This window comes from Spea bombifrons, chromosome 2 (genome assembly GCF_027358695.1).
Source record: "Spea bombifrons isolate aSpeBom1 chromosome 2, aSpeBom1.2.pri, whole genome shotgun sequence".
In the NCBI taxonomy this organism is placed as follows: Eukaryota; Metazoa; Chordata; class Amphibia; order Anura; family Pelobatidae; genus Spea; species Spea bombifrons.
In genome coordinates, this window is record NC_071088.1 from 98,005,214 (window position 1) to 98,027,621 (window position 22,408).

Consider the following 22,408-nt stretch of genomic DNA (forward strand, 5'->3'; position numbering starts at 1 on the left):
AATATTTTATTTGGGGGGGGGGGAGTTTAGTATTTTCTATATAATTTCACATTTATAGAAATATATATACATACTGTTGGTGCTTTACTATATCGTAAAGAATCCACTTAACCAATAATAGTGTGTGGAGCGCTGATGGAGAGATCATTACACATACATTTTACTGACAGCAAAAAAGTCTGATGTTTCCATTCTCATCAGGCAGACAAGGCTGGGATTATTTTAAGGCTTTGGTTAGGGCTGTATACACACATTCTTTATTTGGTTACTTGTTTTAATAATCACCTATTTTGGCAGTGGAAGAAGCTTAAGATTTAAATATGACCCGGTTAGCACAATCAGTACCAAGTTGGAATGAGACTGGGATCTCTGAAACTAAACAAGAGATTTTAGCCTGTAGGTCAAATGCACTTTCAGGCACTGTTATATTAAACAACATGGTGGGTAAATAACATTCAGAGTTCCCAGTGTGCTCTTGTAATAGAAGGGTGAGAAAATCTGGTCAACATTAAATTGACTGTACATTAACCCTTTAATCTACAGACATAAACATGAAATACACTATATGGACAAAAGTATACAGAAGAGATAATGGTAAGGGGTCGGGCCCTTTACTTCCAGTGAAGTTAAACCTTAATGCTTTAGAAAAACCAAGACATTTTGGACAATGCTATGCTTCCAACTTTTCCAGCATGACTCTGCCCCAGTGTACAAAGCAAAGTCCTTATTTACAGCGTGGTCATCTCTTATTTTTTTAATTGAGATCTTATGTTTTTCATTAAAATATAGTATATATATATATTATAGTTTTAATCACGGGTTGAGAAATAAAGCTGTATTTTCATATTAAATGTTCATTTTAAAAACACTCATTTTCTCTCATGGTCGCGCAATCCACGTATAGTAAACATGTTAGGTTGCCTATGAAGCACTGAACTTGAACTGATGAGAAACAGGAGTCCATTATGACTTTAGTTACCATGAGCTCTCACCACCTGGGGAAGACAATGACTACGGTGACGTAGCAGAACACATGACCAAACCTCCCCCATCCTTGAACCACAGAGCCGGCCAGGCGCTGAAATTAGTTGAGAAAATATGCGTGCAGTTTGTTCAATTGCCACTCATTACAGCTAATAACTAATCATCCTCGCAAGATCCTAGCTCAGAATGATCAAATCTGCTAAGAAAACAACATCCGTCCACTTTCACACTCCACTAGAAGAGGTGGACCTTCACGGCAGGGCTGCACAGTCTCGCCATCTGGAGAATAAATCGAGTGTGAAGTACAGTATAGTGCTGGACCAGGCTCCGTGGCGGCAGCTCAGCAGTTAGTTCATTAGTTCCAAACTTGCAGGGATTGGAACGGCATCAATTCTACCTTTGCATGGGACACAACAGAATATGAAGCTTTGTGCAGAGATGTGACTTTGTGATAATTTATACAGCCACAAAATATCAACACAGCAAAACACATAGCACTTCCAAACACCTGAAACCACCTCTCATTTATACCTTGTGCTGACGTTATTCTTATCTTAGAGAAGAGGAAAAAAAAAGTGAAATCAGATATTTCCCTCGTTTTTGGAACGGTCTGTTAAAAGGAAACATAGATCAGGATCTTCACATTTAAAACGCTTAATCATGCATTACCTTCTTGCCACACTGGTGTGTCAATAAACTGCATTTTTGCATAAATTGTTCTGTAGGGGTTATTTCAATATGCAGTACACACACACTGCTGATCCCCATAACAATATATAATAAAGATGCTCAGGGGAATGTCTCCAAGTATGTTAAAGATATAATCGGAGCGTTAAATCCAAAAATGGATTTTAATCTGATGTACCCACTGACTAAAACTTAAAGCAATGATCATAATAAAACAGGTAGAATGTGTGGTGGTATTAAGTGACACTACGGACAGGTCAGTTACCAAGCTCTCATCTACATATCTAGTTTTTACCCAAAGGTATGACAGCCTCGTGTAAATATCTGAGTGGGGGAAACATAGCACTAAGCTTACCTACTCATTACCTAAGCCTACCAACTGCCCATTCCTTTCTAATTCTGCCCTATATCTACAGTCATGTCTCCTTCATACTCCCAGATGAAGAAGAAAGGGAAGGACTCCAAACTAGTAAATGGTCATTTGCTACAGCCATGTTTATCCCTTTCTTTAGCTGTAGCCTGAAGGTGGTAGAAGGTAGTTTTCCCATATTCTTTTGTGTCAACCCAATCAAATATCATCGATACTCCTAACAATTACCATGCTTTGGCTGCAGTAATGCAAAATATGATCATGTGTAGAATAAAGATAAATTAAAAAGAATAAAACTGGTTCCTGAAGTCCAACCTGAATGCCATGCATGTGACAATGTAGAATGTATTGAATGATACAGGACTCTAGATAGATTGGCACTTTAATTTTAAAGCCAAGTCAAATCCATAAACACAGGGAAAATGTCACAGCTCTGGTGCACATTTAAGTTATATTTTACAATTATTCACACTTATGGTGGTCAGAACAGCTTTTGCATCCCCAATAACAAGCGTCCCCATGGAAAGTCACAGCTCCTATTCTAAAATAAAAGCACTAGCACATACTTTAGTAAATCCTAAATCAGCAGTGTGTTGATTACAACCAGAAGAGAAGAACTGTTTCTTTTTACTGTATTGGGATAAAATGTGATCCTAGTCAAGCTTAGATATGACAGTAACAAAAAGAAGGCAAGCATCACTTGGGTAATGTGACCCCTCTGCCACTCATTTGATTAAATCACATCGCTAACAGGTTTGCATCAAGGGTCTGTGATTACCACCAAGTCTCTCTTCAACAGAAGCAAAGACAAGCAACACATTAAAATGTAATTACTGTGCATCAAAGCATTATCTTGACACCAAAGACCCAAAGGGAGTTCCTTTTATTATTATTAAAGCACTGAGGATGTAAAATGGGGGAAGGCACTTTGCTTTGTGAATATATTTTAAATGATCATACAGAGACTTATGCCAACACAAGCCTGTATACATTATATAACAGCAGTGTAACATTATATGTGAAATACATGAGTTACAAACTCAAAACTCAAGTATCATATTTTCCCTGATCTAATCATGTGTTTTGTATTTTATGATTTACAGATTTTTTTTTTCTATAAAAAATGTTTTGATCCATGTTTCATTACTTTTAGTGTTCCACATGCAGTATAACCGCACCATGCCCTGACGTGGTCAAAATGAAAAAAACAGGCGCAAGGCAAGTACTATAAAAAAATTTATAGAAAAACTGTACAGTATACTAAATAAGGAAAAATTAAATGCATCGTAATTTGCAGAGCTTTACACTGAAACATTTTGAACTGCATAAAGGTCAGTACAATGAACACTGATTTATCTATCCATTTAAAAGCGATGTAAAAATAGTGTACCTAAGGGTACAACATAAAGTTGTATTAACATGCTTAGAGCATAGGAAATTTGTAAGACATATTGATGCAGGCTGCCAAATGCAAAGTATTTATTTTCCTGTGGCTGCAATGGTCTACAAAGAAGTAAAAAAAATTGAGGTTTTACTAATCTTTCCTCAAGACACACTTATTAACAGAAGTGCTAAAAGTTTAACTTGTGCGTTCCCAACTGAATCTGTTAGTTATACAATTGAGGGTATGAGGTCCTACCTACTGATTTAAAATAGATGGCTCCTGTAGTTACACTGTGCCACCATATATTGAAATATTTTCCCACTTCTTAAGTTATTTAGCATGAAAACAAAGCATTCTCTTTAAACACGCTAAATTACAGTCACATGTTTTGCGGTGTACACGCACGCACACTTATTACTAGCTATAATGCTATAGATCTTTGACCACTCACATATTTCAAACAAAATCTTACAAAAGAGGGATCCCATTGCCAGGTAATGTGTTCATGAAAAGTATTACCATAATGACATTTATTTAAATAATGCAAATATACTCACTGTATAATGCTACATAAGAACAGAATATATTTGGTAGCTTATGTCCAAAACTACAATGTATCAGAAAAAATAAATTTAGTTTTAGCTGTTGAAGATTCTGGCACCTCAGGTGTCTTATGATAACCATTAAAAAGTCACAAAGAGAAACTAGAGAAGAGTTGTTCTCCATAGTACTATCCCTGTTTCATTGCCCCCTGCTATATCATACAACTCCAGCCAAGGCTTTCCTATGGTCTTGTACAATAGTGTTGATTGGATGCTCTTGTGGATACGGGACTTACTGTGTGTCCAAAATGAACCATCACTTTTTATTCTTATTGCAAAAAAAAGCGTATCATATAAGCCCATGTTCTGAATTTCCATCCTCAACATGGCTTAAAGGCTCATTGAGGAGAAGAAATGTGAATTAACTTGGGTCTCTTGATCAAACTAAGTCAAGGTGAGGGTGTGAAGGACACCAGTGTGTCTCTCAGCACAAACAAATCCCTAAATCAAAAATTGCGGGATATATTTAACCAATGCGCAGAAAGAAGGTTATACCAATTGGTAACACATTTAATTAATTGGCAAGCATCTTCAAGAAGGTAACTTGTGACTTAAAACTCCTTAGCACTGGAACACCTGAACTTTCCTGAGAAGAGGTTTGCCAAGATGACAATCATGTGAGTGACCAGAGCCGGTGCTACAACATAAGAGGATTAAGCAGCTACTTAGGACCCCCTTGCTTTAAAGTATCCATCAGAAAACAGGGGTGGGACACGGATTTACCAAAGTGACATCACTATAATGATCTATGTATAAGTACATTTATATATATATATATTTTTTATTAATTGTATAAGAGACTGAATACCAATATTTTTCTACAGGGCCGTAGAAAGCTACAGCCATGAAAGGGAACCCTTGTAATACTTTATTCATAAAAAAGACATCAACATTACAATATATAATTAAACAAATTTGGAAGGCATGATGATAGGTCATTGGGATAGCTGTCAGTGTATTAATCAGTTTCAAATACATGCCTCGTATGACTGTATAGCCTTAAGGAAGCACCTCCATGCACGACTATGACCAAAACTGAGCCTTGATCATGGCTTCAATCAATGCTTTCAGGTTTAATACTTGAACAAAGAAGAATCCCAAGACACACGCAGGCCCAGCCCCCATTTGGTTGTGTTCCTTTAATTAAAGGAACAACAACCCTAGGGACAAACTCTTCCAGAAGTCTTCTGTGTGCGATTATGCATTTGCCTGGAAGTAAGATGTTCCTGTCAACACATTACATACTAGTTATTAATGGTGTCTTGCAGTTGTAGTATCCTTTTGTACATATACAATTGAATTGAAGATATACTTTAGTGTGTGCCACCTGTGGGATAAACTCAACAGCACGCTGCAAAAGCATGTAGTGTTCAGCCATGTGTATCCAACAAGGTGAGCACGTGCATGTTATTTATCAGCCACTGGCCTTAAAGTGCCAGGGGCAATTTTAATCACGTTTGTTCCTCTCTTTCATATATATATATATACATACATATATCACACACACATATACATACACACACATACATATATTCAGCATTAATGGTCCCCTCAATCCTGAGAAGTACAGGCAGATACTTATACATCATGCAATACCATCAGGGAGGCATCTGATTGACCCCAAATTTTATCTGCAGCCTGACAATAACCCCAACATACAGCCAAAGACATTAAGAATCATCTTCAGTGTAAAGAAAAACAAGGAGTCCTGATGGTATGGCCCCACAGGCCCCTGATCTCAACATCTAGTGTGCCTGGGATTACATGTAGAGAGCTGAGGCTGCCTAAATCCACAGAAGAGCTGTGGTTAGTTCTATAAGATGGATGGAACAACCTGAGTTCCTTAAACACCTGTGTGCAAGTGTACCTAGAAGAATTGATGCTGTTTTTGATTGCACAGGGCAGCCACACCAAATATTCATTTGCCTTAGATTTTTCTTCTGTTCACTCACTTTGCATTTTGCATGTCTATTTCTTACTTTACGGCATTTTTTACACCAGCCTAAAACTATTGCAAAAGCACTGTATATGTATGTATTTAAATGTATTATAATGTTTTAGCAGCTAGCAGTAGCATTTTATTTCTTGCATACACACTGAAATTGTTCCTTGAATGTTCTGCACCTTACATGCAACTGCAGAACAAAACACCTATATAGAAACTGATGCACAGAATATAAGAAACTATTGGGGAAGGGTTTTGGTAGTCATGTGTGTGGTACAAATACCAAATGACAGTCTGTGCCGATACACATACACATCAAACCTTACACATTTACCAAAGTAGCACAGATCACGTGGTTCTAAACACTTCGGGTATCATCTTTTAGCAAGGAAGCGTTCATTGGTTTACTTTGGTGTGTTGCCTTATAATATGGAACCTCTTTTGCCACAAAATTGTATGAACTTGAACATATTTGGTCATATAGCTGTCATAACATGCAGATGGTTCAAAACCACACATTTCAGATCATGCATTTTACACAATTTTCCTTAGGGAAGTTGTAAATTCTAACATTTTTCCAAATTATTTATGTTTAGTATTATTAACAGTAGTACTAAGTCCTGCCTACAGTGAAGCATGTAGACCTCATCTCAATGGGAATGGGTTTGCCCTGTGCCAAACCTTTCAAGCCCACTTTTGACCACCTACCCCAACGGCAGTCCCCAGTGCAAATGTTCAGTTAGCTTTCCTCCATTCTTAAAGCTTTTGCAAAAATATGTAGTTTGGCTCTGGAATACACATTCACACAAGTTATTTGTACACAAGATATGCGATCATTTGATAGGATGGGTACGTGAAGAGGAAAATATGAAATACTTTAAGGGAGAGATTTTGAGGAATTACATATTCAAATAAACAACCTGCTGGTGTTTGATAGAGCTGGAAGAGGTCAAATGGTTCCATAAAGCCCACTAAATTGGATAACATGAGGTTAATTAATAGCTACAACATAAAAAAGTTAGAGATCTGATTTATTCAGTGGTTTTTTTTATTGAATTATATAGAATCATCATTCTGTAGTACTTGTAGATATTTTACTGATTCACTAAGGAATAAACAACAAGGAGTCAGCCTCAATGCAAAGAAAAGATCCCGTAGATATTATATTATTCTGTGATACATTTTCACAGCAATTTTAAAGATGAAAATATGCTGGTTATTAACCAAGATGGTATGCTGCTACATCTTACTAAAGGAAACTTAATTAAAATTTCAGGTAAAATATTAATTTCTGCATATTGTATTTATAATACATATTCATTATTTAAGAACATTTTAAGATGTTGAAAACTTCCCTACCATTTCTCATCTGGCTAAGTAGAATACATAGCGCAGACCGTCCTGGTTATAAATTAGCCATACCAGAATTGATTCTGCCCTAACATTTTGTATAAGATTAGGTTTGTTAAAATTGGGATATATACTGTATGTTCATATTTAAAAATGTCACTGGGCACTCTTTAGAGACAAGTGTTTCAGATTTTGGTCATCTTAATGCAACAATGATCTATTTGGTTATTAGTACATCTAAATATAATGCCTAAATACAGCCAAGTTGGGTTATATTGCAATACTGTGCGATCTACAGGTGCTATACTAGTTGCCTCCGCAACTGTCACCCCCGACATTCGTAAGCTAAGCCAAAATATGCAAGGGACAACAATGTTTAAATATTGCACCTTCCGAATTCAACAGTTTTAAGTGAAATGTATATAAAGCTTCATATTGACATTATAGACATTAAGGAAAGCATCAATTGTTTTGTGATGGCTGTTCTTCCTGGTTTCATATGAGAATGGTGGAAAGTTGAGTGCAACTAGTTTAAAAAAAATGTGAATCATGAAAAAGGAGATGAATTAAAAGTACTAGTAAGAGAAAGTACAAGGGCAGAGAAAAACTAAATCTCTTAAATAGCATGATACATTTACAATCACTATAGAAAGGTTATTAGAGATTGGATGTAGAAAAAATGGTTATTACAATTGTTCTGAAGACAACATATTACAACAATAACCTTTTTATCATCAACAAGATTTTGAATAAAAATAATAATAGATATCAGCACCTGGAGTCACAGAACATACAAAAATATGTAGCTAATAGCATCTATAAGGATATGACAGAGTCTTTGAACATTATTTTAAAAAGTAAACCTACAAGTCAGTAGGACAGTCAATTAAGTGGCATAATACGCATGAAGTTGTATTATGAAATCTCTTAAGAGTTCTGTTGGCATTCCAAATATCCAAGCTAAACTACTTGTCATTTAGAATTTAATTGTCCTCGATTGTCTGTAGTGTATAATATCCAGCTGATGAAAGCATCAAAGTGACTTTCATTTGGAAAAAAGGCACAATTGTTCAGGCTATTCAACGAGCTGAAGAATTATCATAGCTGGATATAGAGGACTGTGATACATTCCTATGAGGCATATTTTTTTATTGAAAACCTGATGAGGGCATTTAGTTAGGTTTTGTGTTAATGCTCCATATTATGTTAGTCAGTTTTAGAAGTAAAGGAGAAGATGAATGACGAGAGAACAATTCACTTATCTCAACAGCACGAGAGACCAGTATTCACAGGAGGACTCAACAATGAATGCATAAAAAAGGGGAAACTCACGAGGGAACCATCACAAAAGAAAATCAAAGTAAAGATTATTTAGTCTCTTTGGACTGATAGGGCCACTGAAAAGAAGCAGCTTTGTATTTCCTATTAACACCCAAATATCTCTATAGCTCAACCAACCGCCTATTGAAGAAATAATTTCCAGCAAAATGTAAATGTCAATAATTGCTTGTCTACATAACAATCTTTCACATACTACATACATATTTAGTGTTAATCCGTTATTTGAGATGTTCATTAACTAGACAGTGTGGCACAAACAGGATGAAAATCAATAACAATAGCAGAAGGCAAAACAAAAGGTAAAGAAGTATGAATTCTCAGTTGGGGAGAAGCATCTGGGAATGGAAGGACTGCTTCTCCAGGCCCTGTCGGTGATCAGTGTGTGGGACTTCTTGAGAGACCCTATTCAGGGAAGGTTTATCTCATTGCATTTCTGATGAAAAAGCCTCAACAGTGTTCATAGAGAAACATCTATTGTACTATTTTCAACTTGTAACAATTCGGGTTAGACAATAGTATTACCGTGTTCTACAGCTGTATCACAAAATGACAAACCAAACATGTAATCCTTCTTAACACTTTTGTGTTGGGTAATCATTTGTTCTGACCATCAACACAGTGAATGGCTTCCCTCACTCCAACAGGATAATCCACAGAACTCACACTAAAGATGAAAAGAGAAGAGCAGACATGTTCATTTGTATGTTTGATTGCTTTATTCCAAGATTTATACATCCATAAACCTTTCCTTCCTAAGTGTTTTCAAATATGTTCAACAAAGACATGTATGTTGCTTTGTTAATAATGACTTTTGCCAAATAAAATAATTCTAATATTTCCAAACAGAAAAAAACTGCCTGCCTACAAGTATGTGTGTACCTAGGGTGGCATTGTGTATTAAGACACACAATATGTGCTGGTGATGAGGGTGCCCCCAAGTGGACAATTATTCACCATTGTTCCATTAGAGTCTATACCAAGAGAAATTTATAAATACTATTATATATTATTACATATATGTAATATAGTAGATGCCATTCATACCACATTAGCATCCCAAATTCCATATTTAAAATGCCTAATCATTTTTTCAATTATATTCCAGGCTTACTTATTTTAAAATAAATACATTGGTTTCTGTAATAAATGTGGAATTCAGGTTTCCGCTGTAGGATGCCTTCATTGGGTGCATGGTAAGTTAGCTTATAGTGTATTGAAACAGAACACTGTGATATTAGGTCATATCACGGCACTCTCCTTCAATATGTTGCAAGGAGGCCATATAGAAGTCAGCCCATCATCCACACCACCATAAAAAGCAAGAGGCAGCTTGGATGGACAGAGACCGACCTAATAACAAGATACCGTGGAGGTATGAATGCGACACCTCTCTGCCTGTGCTGATGTAGGTTGGCCCTGCAAACTTTTTGTTTGTGAGTGGTATGACAACCTTTTGAGGATCAATGTTTTAGACTAATGCTGTCAAATCTTCTTGCATGGAGGGACCCACATCATTCTGAAGCAGATAACCTTTGCCCACGTAGTAACACTCCAGCTGGACTACATTTTCCTATTCAGTAGTTCACAATGCCAGGCCTTAAGGCTGCAAACAGGCCTCGGTTTATGGATATCTCAGCTTGAGCAAAGGCATCCAAATTAAAACTTACACTAAAAGGAAAAAAGTTTTAGGCCAGGATACACATAATTTATGACTTGTTTGTGGCTTGAACATTGACCACATTCCCACATGACTCATATCTAATACCACAAGAACATGTGAAAATGTGAATAAATGGGGTGCATTTTTTATACCAGAGAAGATTACATGTTTTTGCTTTTGAATGCATGTCAATCAACATTTCTTCCGTTAGAAATCAAAAGATATAAATATTATTTCTGTGTAGATCAACAGAAATATCTAAATGGCACAAAGTAAGAACACCACAATACTTGAAATTAACGTAAAAAACCCCCACAGATTTGTAAAATTCTAAGTAACATTTAGAGTGCATCCTGTCATCTTAGCACAATTAGACAGGGGTGTGTAAAAATGTATGACAGCCGTAGGAGGAGCGTTGGGAGCGAAGTATCTATTTTTTGCTTTCTTTCATTGTTAATCTGTCACCCGCACAAACACTTGAAGCATGTTAGTGTGAAATTCCACAATCTAATGGTAAATACGACATTCAGGACATTATCTGCATTCATCTCTGCAGGGAGTATTAGCTTCAAGCCATCACTTAGTAGATGACACGCACTGGCCAATCCCTTCATATTCTTAACATGCATTATTTGAGTGGTAAAGCCAGACATTTACTTCATAAAAGGTAGGATACCTATCCATAATGTCAGATATGTGCTCTTTTAGCATATAGAATAAAATCTTACATCCATAGAATTATAACATTTGATAAAAAAAAAAAAAAAAAAAAAAAAAAAAAAAACAAGCCATGGTTGCTTATATTCTCCAACAAAGCTTTTTCGCATTCTAGTTTTTGGTTTATGTCTTGTAAAAATAACAATAGCAACCATGAAGAAAGTACTATTAAAAATAATATCCTGCAGCACTTTGCAATTTGAAACAAAATATAAATCTAAAAATGGAGACAACAGGGTAAACGAGGGCCCTTAAAATTTAAAAGAAATCATGTGAAAACGGCAAAAGGGAATAGAAATATAGATCACAGCAGAACTCAGACCATTTCCACTGCTGTAAATTTGTTTTCACGCCGATTAACGAATGAACCAATGCAACCTTGGACAGGAGAAACGTAGTTCAGGTGCCACAGCCGCCATTTTAACTACACTAAGGGGAGGCGAATGTCACCATTTTCCCTGCACTAAGAGGAGGTGTTGCATCTTTCAAAGAATAAAAAAGCAGACTAGTCATGAGGAGAGCCTATGTAAGAGCAGAGCAGGCGGGGGATCAGTTCATTTCAGTGTGACCGCTTTATGTGACACTGCTGTGCTGCATCTGAGCATTTTACAGAGTGAGATTCTTCTGTGTGAGACATGATGAGCCTCAGCCTGCCATTTATGCAGGGGCAGTTGCATATAGTTCTGGCTACGCCTCTCCACAGCTCCATGAAGTCCACTACTAGTGCTATACTTTCTATGGCTCCAACTTCCCAACCTAGGACTCTCCAGTATGTAAATGTACGTACGTAGAATTTTATGTACACTAACAAATGTATTTAGTGCTTTATAGTTTACAGTAAACAGAATTAAAATTCTCCAAATTTGTGTGAGGAAAAACGCAGGACTATCAACAAAGGTTCAAATCGTCAGTCGATAGAGGTAACGTCACTTACTTCCCTAGACAGCAGTCAATGCCAACTCAAACAGTAACTTCACAAGAAAACAAACAAAAAAAAAACTGCTGTTGGGTTTCATTGAAAGTCTCTTGTTTGGTTGGGTTTATTTGAATCTGTCAGCAGTAAGAAGTTTAATGGATCACCTGACTTCTTCAGAAACTGATTGTGGATGCTGTGGTCTGTATTGCATAATAGTTAGTGTTTTGGTGATATCGATATCATGCATCCTAACATTTCAAATACAAAAAAGGACATGTTATATTTAGTTATAATATTCTATTTCGAGAAACCCTTTTTGATGCTGTGAAACATTGCCCAATAAATGCTCAATCCACATTTTACTATTTGCCCTTGGTTAGTGTAAACGTTCCAGTTTTTTGCTATTGCAATTACAGATATTTTGACCCTGCTCCACCATTGACTCCTGGTTCATGATTCTGTTTGGTGGAGTTTATTGGTATCCTATTACGGTTTGCTCCACAATTTGGCTGTGACGCCCCTGTTTGATTTTGACCGGGCTTGGCCTTAGACTCGTGTTGGGTTGCAACGCCCTGGTTTCCTGGTTCATGTCCCGTGGTTCTGGCTTCCAGTTTTCTTCATACTCGTTATAATGAAATGCTATTTTGTGTAATAAACTTACAGATGACAGAATCATCTTTTGTATACTTTTTAATTCCATGTTAAGCCGGTTATTACTGTGCTAACCCATAATGTTTGCTAACTAACCAAATTTATATAAGGGCTGGTAGGAAACAGACATCTTCAATGTAATATGTAAGTGCTTCTATGTGAAGTATACTGCAAAGTTAATTAAACATAGTTACAGAAAATTTAATTATACACATATACGTATAAACACCATATTTGCTCGATTTTAAGACAATGTTAGTTTTTTTCCCCCAGAAAAAATTACCTGAAAAAAAAGACCTTATCTTATAATCAAGGCCATCTTTTATTCAGACCTCAGATCCGTGGCACATGCAAGTAAGCCTAGGGCTTGTCATGCTCTCTTACACTCTCTCTCTCTCAAGGGACATGGAAGAGGTCGGCAGAGAAGGTAGGGAAACATTGACAGACATTGTGAGAGAGTGAGAGTGTTAGAGAGAGTGAGTAAGAGTGTGAGAGAGAGTGAAAGAGAAAGCAACAAAATGCACAAGAAACGAAAAACTAGGAGCTCTCTACTTTGTTTTCATTTATTTCTTTGGGTGTCCCGTCCTCTTTTTCGGACATTTGTACAAACTAATGAAATTGGCAAATTAAATTGTTAAAATGAAAATCTGTATTAATTTGAATGCACAAGTCTAGTGATCACTGTTTAAATCCATCACAGTGATCACATGCAATAAATGACAATTTAAAGTTCTGTGAACCTTCAACTCTTTCTTAATGGCACACTTTGATCTCGTGTCAGGAAGAGAGAGGAGAGATACTGTTTACCTGAATATACCGAAAATAAAGCTAACAAATTATATATGTATATATATATATATATAAATACATTTTCCCCTTTATTGCATTTTAAAGCATAAACAAAGGGACGGCTTCAAAAGAAAGCCCTAACGGTCCTTAAAAAAAACCCCACTTTATTACCCCTACTCCTGTACATCCTTTACTTACATAAATGTTAGTACGAGTGAGTGATATTGTGTAAATATACATATGAGTGAGTGGCAGAGTATAAATGTGAATATAAGTGTGTGGCAAAAACAGTAGTTTTACATTTTTTTTCTCTCTCCAATAGAGTCGTCTTATATTCAGGCGTTTTCTGTTTTACTTTTCTCTTAAGATCAGAAGTTTGGGGGGTTGTTTCATAATCTAGCATAGGGTATGTATCTATTTGTGTTTTATTTTTTAATTTCATTATTGTGACAGTTCTCCTTTGATGTTGGAATTTGTATAGGGATGTCACTAACATTTGTGAAAAAAAAGACAATGCATCTTGAGATGCCTATTTAAGCTGTCAGTTTCTGCAGAGAATCCACCATACCATTCACACATTCTGAATGTGGCAACAATTTAAATAAGGCAATAATTCACAGTACTTACAAGCTCTTTAGGAAAGCACAAACAGTCATAGTTTAATGACGGGACAGTTTACATTCCACAAAAGGACACATCATTTGTTCAAAACAAGCATTTCTTTCGTTGAAAAAACCTATGAGAAAACGTAGGGTTTTTTCCTCTTAGGCGTCGGCGTGCTAAGAACATCTTTTGAAACGCAAACGATGAATGATTGTTCCAGTAAATGACAGCAGCTTGACCAGGAATGATATATCTCATTAAAGCCTTGGTTTTTCATAATTGTGAATCATACATCCCTCGGGTATCTATTTATGTGCTGGAAGTCACAGTACAGCTGCTTCAGAGTATATCTGTATTTTATTTAAGCCTGGCACAAGGCTGTCCTCAGGTCTTTGACAAAGACCCTGTTTGGCCGAAACGTTTGCTTTTTTTGCTTTCTCTTAATAAAGTATCCTAAAGATTGTAAGCTGTTGGAGTGCTGGGATTCCTTTTCTTTGTTTGAGGCCTGCAGAGACCATGAGCTTGATGGAGAACAGACCCCACTTGCCCCTTCTAGAGAAATGAGGTGCTGAGATATGACACCATATTTAAGGGCACTGCTTCACTTAGTGACACAGAGACCACAAGAGTGTGTGGGGGGGGAATAGCAGTAAGCAGGTTCACTGTGAGGCCCAGGGTGGGACCCTCGTTTCCCCTGTATAAAGACAGCCCTGTCCTGGCAGTTCCATGCACTTATAATGGAGTAAACGTGTCATTACATTTATCCACCACTCTATCAGTAAAGTAAAACTTCCCACTGAGAGAGTGGCGGGAAAAACAGCTGAATTGGTAGAAATGAATACAGTGAGGGAATTTCAACATGCATGGGGTAGCGATATAGCTACCTTCAATATAGAACAAGACCAAGGACAGATTAAGATTTGAGTCTTTATGGCCTGAAAATTGGTTCTTATCTGCCGTCAAACTCTATATATCTGGTTAATCCATAAAAACATATGTGGTGTAATGTAATTTTATCCATCAGCGTTGTAATAGGATTAAGATTTCAATGATCTAAAAATATTATTCGGCAATGAGAAAACACATTCAGACTAACAGCTATAAACTCTAATTTAATCCCTGTTGGTTTTAACTAAGCAGCCGAGAAACAAATTCTGTCTAGCTACACTTAACACCCTCAATAAATATATAAATTTCACTTTGAAGTCATAGCAGGAAAATGTTGAACAGGATAAGTAGGGTCTCTGGAGTCCAATCATTTTCTGTCTCTAAGGCATAACAAACGTTGTTTACATTTGAGGAAGATTAAGCAGAAAGTTTAAACAGATTAAACCTTGTTTGCATGTATTAATCCCAATTTAAAAAGCTTGCCATTACCACTAAATTAAGGAGACTGATGGCTATAGTTTTTCCTTACTCTCTTTTCTCTGTTGCTATAATCCCTTTTCCACAGTGATAAACTGTTCTGTTGGAAAACTTCACATGCAAATAAACCCCAAGGAAACAAGATCATATTATTAATCAGTACTTAAATGTTAGTCAGTAAGAGACATAAAGAAGAAAATAAAACATGATTACAGATAAAGCAATAAATAAATGCTTTTAAAATATATTTAAAAAACAAAATCAATTATGCCACCATTATATTTGGCAGCAAACATTATCGCAATCATGTATATATGGTATGATAACAAAAAGAAATGTTTTATCGATGATTGCTAGGGTGACAGTGTGTCAGTATACACATTACTTCCACTTATTTAAAGCGTGTAACATCATGCGCCTAAAGTAAATGCTGGAATTATGCCAAAAACGTAACACGACACTGTCACTAGACAGATTCTAACTCAATGTGACATAAGCAGAAACGGAAGCCCCAGGTGTGTAAAGGGGATTATTTATTATTTTTAAATCAACCTTTATTAACACCTTTAGGAGCCAGATGGATAGGATAAGTGCTATTTGTGATTTTATTGCCCATCTATCCGTGAATGATTAGCAAAAAAAAAAAAAAATGAAAGTCCTATACATTTAGCTTTAATTCTGTAAAAAATTATTTGCACAGAAATATAACAACTTCTAGGCCATCGCTTAACACGGTCACTAGCAGATAACTGGGTAGAGTGATGCAGTTGGTCAAGTGTTGAAGGAATGTTATTAAGGGTGCACAGTCTTTCTTGTTCAGTGACGGGATGCACAATGGTACGATGTTACATCCTGAGACATTCTATCAATTAGTGAGCTGGGGGGTCAGTACAGGCAGCTCATAGATCCATGCTTTTCTGGACTTTACCCTTCTGGTTCTTCTCCTTAAACTGCTAGGGGGCTTAGATCCAGGAGACCCAGGCAACGCAGGGCTATGGAACACTCTGGAAACCTAATGTCTTAATATGGTAAAGCTGAACTTGATGGGCCTGATATCTACACAAGCCTTGTAAGAGAGGGAAACACTGAAGCAGGCATTAATTAAACCCTTGTCAATTACCAGCATTAATGAATAAGTTTGTCTTAAATTTTAATATGATCTTCATCTAACTTACAATAATGCACACATACAATCTGCTTTAACTGCTTTAAGGATTGGAGGTGTGTTTTAGAGCTACTTTAACATTAAAAAAACACTAAAACATTTAGATTTTTCTATTCTCAAGGAACATCTGCTGATGTGAACCATCCTCCACAAAAACAATTTCAGAAGTGTTGATTTGCACAAAGCTGAAAAGGGTTACAAAGTCATTTCAAAGAGTTTACATTTTCAGACAAGCTGTTTATAAATGTATATGATTTAGTACTTTAGCTACTCTTCCTAGAAGTGGGCGCCCAGTCAAGATTACTCCAAAAGCACAACGCAGAATAAAAAGAACCCTAGAGTAACAGGTAAAGGTTTACAAGAATCATTGGAACTGGTTAACATCTCTGTTCATGAGTCTACCATATGGAAAACATTGAACAAGCATAGAGTCCATGACAGATCACCACAGAGGAAGCCTCTGCTTTCCAATTTATCATCGCTTGTTCACCTGGAGTTTCACAAAGAGCACCTCGACACTCCACAACTCCACTGAAAAAATATTTTGTGGACAGATGAAACTAAGGTTAAACTGTTCGGGAAAAACATGCAGCATATAGTGTAAAAAGGGCGCAGCATACCCACATGAAAGCATCATCCCAGTGATGAAGTATGGTGGAGGGAGCATCATGATTTAGGGCTGCTTTGCTGCCTTAAGGCCTGTACAGCAAGCTACCATCGAAGAGACAATGAATTCCCAAGTTTATCAAGGTATCATACAGGATAATGCCCAGTGGCTAGCAGAGAAAAGAAAAATGTTCCTGTGCTAAACTAGTCCCAGGCTCAAATAATACAAATGTGTAAAATGAGGCCTACCAAAAAGTATTGAGTATTGAGAGTATTGGCTGTAAAGTGTATACAAAAAGGGTGAGAAGCGCAGACAGTTTTTGTTTTTTGTAATGGCCAGTGGCTGTCCGTTAGCTGGAGCTCAGCAGACATTGTGTAATGCAGCAGGACAATGAACCTAATTGAAGTAAATCTACATCAGTGTGGTTTGACAAAAAAAGAAAATACGCCTTTTGGAGTGGCTTATTCAGAGCCCAGACCTTAACCCATTAGAGATGCTGCTCGCACCAGACATGTTAGGAACGTGGCTGAGCTTAGGTAGTTCTGTAAGGAAGAATGGTCCAAAAACCCTCCTAAACATTGTGCAGGTCTGATCCTGAGGCTATAGCTGCCAAAGAAGGTTTGACTAGTGAATGTTTAATGGAAGTGTGCAATAAAGACATAAGATTATAATTGTTTGTGTGTTATTGGCTTCAGCACCTTGTGTTTGTGTATACTTGGGACTTAGATATAGATGAGATCACATTTTATGGACAATTAATGCAGAAAACCAGATAATTCCAAAGGGGTTAAATAACTTCTTCTTCCCACTGTATAAGGTAAACCCAAATTTAGAAAAAAATGCAGGATTTAGCATTAGTATGATTATTACTATTGAAGACTTTCACACGGTTTAAGTTTCCAATTTTCTTCCAACATAAGAGCAGGCAATTTGGGTTATTTTTTTCTAGTAATGAATGAAAGTCAAGTTTTAGACTATAGTAATGTCTTTGGTTTTGTATATTATATTGAAACCTGTCCTAAAGATGCCTTTGTTCTGGTTATAGGCACAGCTCTTCATGCAGAGTAATCTACACATGCTGATGACACAGGTGTGTTAATGAACGTTATAACCCTACAAAACATCCTATAATGTCAGAGGATATCAGAAACAATTACTTTTGTGCATAGAGTAGACCCACACAAACAAGTTTTGTACAATAGATTAGGCCTTTGTGAATGCACCTGTTGGTTACTGTGAAGAAATGCATATTATTTGTATATTGTTTTGTACAATGTCTACTGCAGTAGATAAACCACAGGTGGGAATTTACACCACTTAACGTCTTCACTTACTGTTAGCGTGCAAAGGGAATCGTGTTTTTGTTTTTTTAATGTATACAAGGTGAGTACTAAATAAGAAATAACAGTTGTTACCAAATTAAAGCAACTGCATCAAAATGTATTATTCTATTTAAGTGTAACGCACTAATCGTGCAGTCAGATAATTTCCCAGAATCACTCGAAATGTAATTATTATAACATGTAATACTCTGTTTCTTCACAATTGAGGAATGTTTGAAGAAAATTAGTTTACTGTACAATTTTCAAATGTCATAAATTCAATTTAAATATTTCATAGTTTGCTTCACAAAAATAGCATTGTAAATGTAATAGTCATAACAAGTAATATTATACAAATTAAAGAACACTTGAATAATGTGATTAACAAAAAGTGGGTTTAACTTTTAAAATGCAGTCATATTTAATTAAAATATTTTACATATTGCTAAAAAAACAAAGTACTAGAATCCTTGCGGATGATATATATTTAGTCTATGAGCTAGCTTACTGAACATACCTGAAGAAGCAGAAAATACATTTTACGACCACAGTAGTTCACAGCTTTCTATGAAAGTGCCTATGCTTAGGGGGGTTTCCCCACTAACATAGTCAATAACCTCCCAAAGTGTTCCATCTGTAACAAAGTATTATGTGCTGGAAACATTTAATATATTTTGAGAAAAAATATATTACAATTAGAAATAAATCACCTTTTTATTGATGGCTACACCATCTTCACAGTCCAACACAGCACAGTCAACGCCAAGGCTAGGAATTTTTTTTATCTTCCTTTCATCATTCCCAGGTATATACAGTACAGCTCTACGAGGAACGTACTGGTGAGCAGTCCTATTATGAGTAATGGAGGGAATTCTTGAGACGACATTCAACAACGAAGATGTCTTTCTGCAAAATATACAAAAAAACGCACCATGTTAATTTCACAATATCGTGTATCTTTACAGAGATTGTGCATTATGGCGGTCCTCTTCTTCCAGAGACCTAATTCCTATGTTGTCATTTGTACAGTGATAAAAGCAGTAACTATTAGAGTTGGTTGCAGATAAAGGACTCTTAATTTTATGTAAACTTATTATAAACCTGGGTCAAATTTACACTCAAGATCAGGGTCATTAGGGCTACAAGGTAATGTGGGCTCTTGTGCTGCCCACAGCTTTCTCATGCGCCTCTCTCTGCTTCCGTAAGTGGATGTGATGTAGAAGGGCTTGTATATAAAAAGAGTGGTGTACAACCAGGTGGGGAGCTGGACCATGTTTAATGAAAATGGACAGAAATCAGTTCTAAACATGCCATTCTAGGTACATGCCTTATTTGTCTAGAGGGAAGTCTTAAACTTGCCATGCTGCTGGTCCTAATTCTTTAAAATCAGAGCAACACAAAGGCGGATCATCCCCTGTTCACTTTTCTACCACACTCTCAGGAAAGTAGCCCTTACATTACATATTGTGTCACATGGTGTTATAACCCTAAGATCAATTATCAGATCATGATCTGCAGCGTACGTATGGTGCGGAGGTCTCTTATTTACCAGTAGGCACATACTAGCTTGCCAAACAGACCAGTAAGCAAATGATGGAGGAAGGGGCCAACAGAGAGACTCTTTACGCAGAGCACACAGAGGCTTCAACTTTTTCCTCTCAAAGAACACACACTAAAAAACTCAGTATGATTGATCCTGAATACCTTTAGATCCAAACACACACAAACACATTAAAAAGCTCCTAATATATTAGCTCAAAATCTTCAAACAATGGAAGCTCAAGGGGTAACAGCATCACATATGCATGACAAACAAGTATGTAATATGAACAAGAATTCCAAGAATTACAATAACAATCAAAATAATGTGTATAGTACACAATGCTTAGGGTTTTTACACTAATGTCAAGGTGAACGGGCGGATTCTCAAGGTCATACATCTAGAGCTGACTCCATGTTCACCCTGCATGAATATAGTTAAATTATTTCAAAATAGCTTTACCTTCTGACAATGTATAGTTTTAATAAGAAATATTTGGTTACCACCAAAAAGATCACAAGAAAATATGATTGTGTGAACTCTATTTGTATAAATTACATTATATCTTGGCTTATAATACTAATTACTTTAAGGTTCAAAACGTAAAATGTATATAATGAAAATATGACGTTAAAGAGAAAGAGAGATCTATTGTCGCTGTTGACTTGCTAGGAACCGACAGGACTGATTGATTCATTCAAAGCTATACTTTTGTTCAGACATTTTTACAGATAATTTGTGTAAAACATGCTTTTTTAATTATACTGCAGTAGCAATCAAATGCCAAGGTAATTTTGTGTGTGTGAGGGGGGGGAGGTTAGTGTATGTATGTAGAGCTGCAGCTACTGATTTTAAGTGTTATTGATCATTTCCATTTCCCGGGGAGATACCACTGATGCCCTTCCCTGGTGTTCTGAAATGTAGAAGCTGCCATCTGTCAGAACTATAAAAACTAGCAACATTTATTGAATGAAACCTGTTAATATCACTTAAACAGCATTTGTTAGCTCACTACCATATAATGCTATACGTTATACAGTTCTCTCTGTATGGTTTGGTCATTGGTAATGAATGTAAGTTTGTTTCGCAAAACTGAGTGTATTTTATGTATATAAGTTTTGATTTTCCGTGCTGATTAGGTCAGTGCAATAGAAATTGGGGTATACATAAGCCAATGCATAGCTGGCTTATGCTCTGACTGTTTCAGCAAATGTCTTATTGTTGGGACCACCAGCAGCTGAGCAGGCACAGAGTCCGAATAAGAATGGCGATTACCAACCAAACCTGACCCTCGCCATCGCACCCCAAATGATGTATGCAAAGTCGCATGTTACGTTTTTATACTCTAGCATTGTGCCGCAGCATGTACCAAGCCAGGGGTTTCACACTACACAACCCAATCTGCCGCTGAAGTTGCGGTTTCTGTAAATATACTGACCTATTGACCTCTGGACATGTGCCCCTGGTTCTAGACGGCCTGTCCGGCACAGTCATGCATGCTGGAAAAGAGAGGAAATGTACTTCATGCAGAGCATGATATGAGTTTGTGACACCTACCATTGTATACAGGGGATACCATGGAGAAAGACATTGCAAACGCAGGTAAGTCTACAGTTTACAGTTATTTGTCCTAATTAGTACTTATAATTAGCAAACAGCCAAAAGTTTAGTCTTGTTCTTAATGTTGTATAACAGACTCCTGTGATCTTAGTGTGCTGGGGGCCCAACAGGCCAAAGAGGAGCCTAACAATACTAGATGACGTTCACAAGATATCAGACCTTAGGTGTTAACATTAAACTGGATGTGAGATTTTCTTGATTAGAGCACAAAGGGATATTTCTGCTATTAAAGCTCACAACATAATTCCATGGTAGGCAAGATGAAAATGATTTATAATAATTTATTGTGAAATACATCTTAGAGTGTTTTATATATGTCATTTTTTTTTTACTTTTATATATAAGGGTTTTTTTAGTAATTGTATAAAAGATACAAAAAAGGATTCCACGAAGTTCCTCACAACCCTATGTTTACTTATTTTCTGTTTCTTTTTAAACCTCTATGCAAGGAGTAGCTTTCTATTTGTGTGCAAGGTCGAATTTTCCACCTAATTCGGGAAAAGGTGCTAGAGTGTAATATTTATTTTGGTGACAGAGCCACTGGAAAAAATAATCCTATCTTTATTAGTCCAGAGATTTAGACCAATTGAATATATAATTTGGCTTAATTCAGTGAAACAAGGGATTTACGGTTTTATCTAACTAGCTGGATAAACAGATATAAAAAAGATGCAAAGATAAACACATGTTTAATCTTTACTTGTATTTAGAAAAACATGCAAGATGGTTAGAGTAGTTGGCACTCCCTAAATACAAAGCAATAATAAAACATTGTGGTACTGCCTTTTTA

General features: G+C 36.5%; 1 protein-coding gene across 1 annotated transcript in view; it reads right to left on the reverse strand.

Annotated features, from left to right (window-relative positions):
* CLYBL (citramalyl-CoA lyase) overlaps nucleotides 1-22,408 on the reverse strand; it is a 120,180-nt gene that overhangs the window by 41,614 nt on the left and 56,158 nt on the right. Inside the window, exon 2 of the mRNA XM_053455328.1 lies at nucleotides 19,169-19,364. Within this exon, the coding sequence (XP_053311303.1) occupies nucleotides 19,169-19,364 (196 nt within the window). The remainder of the gene's footprint in view (nucleotides 1-19,168; nucleotides 19,365-22,408) is intronic.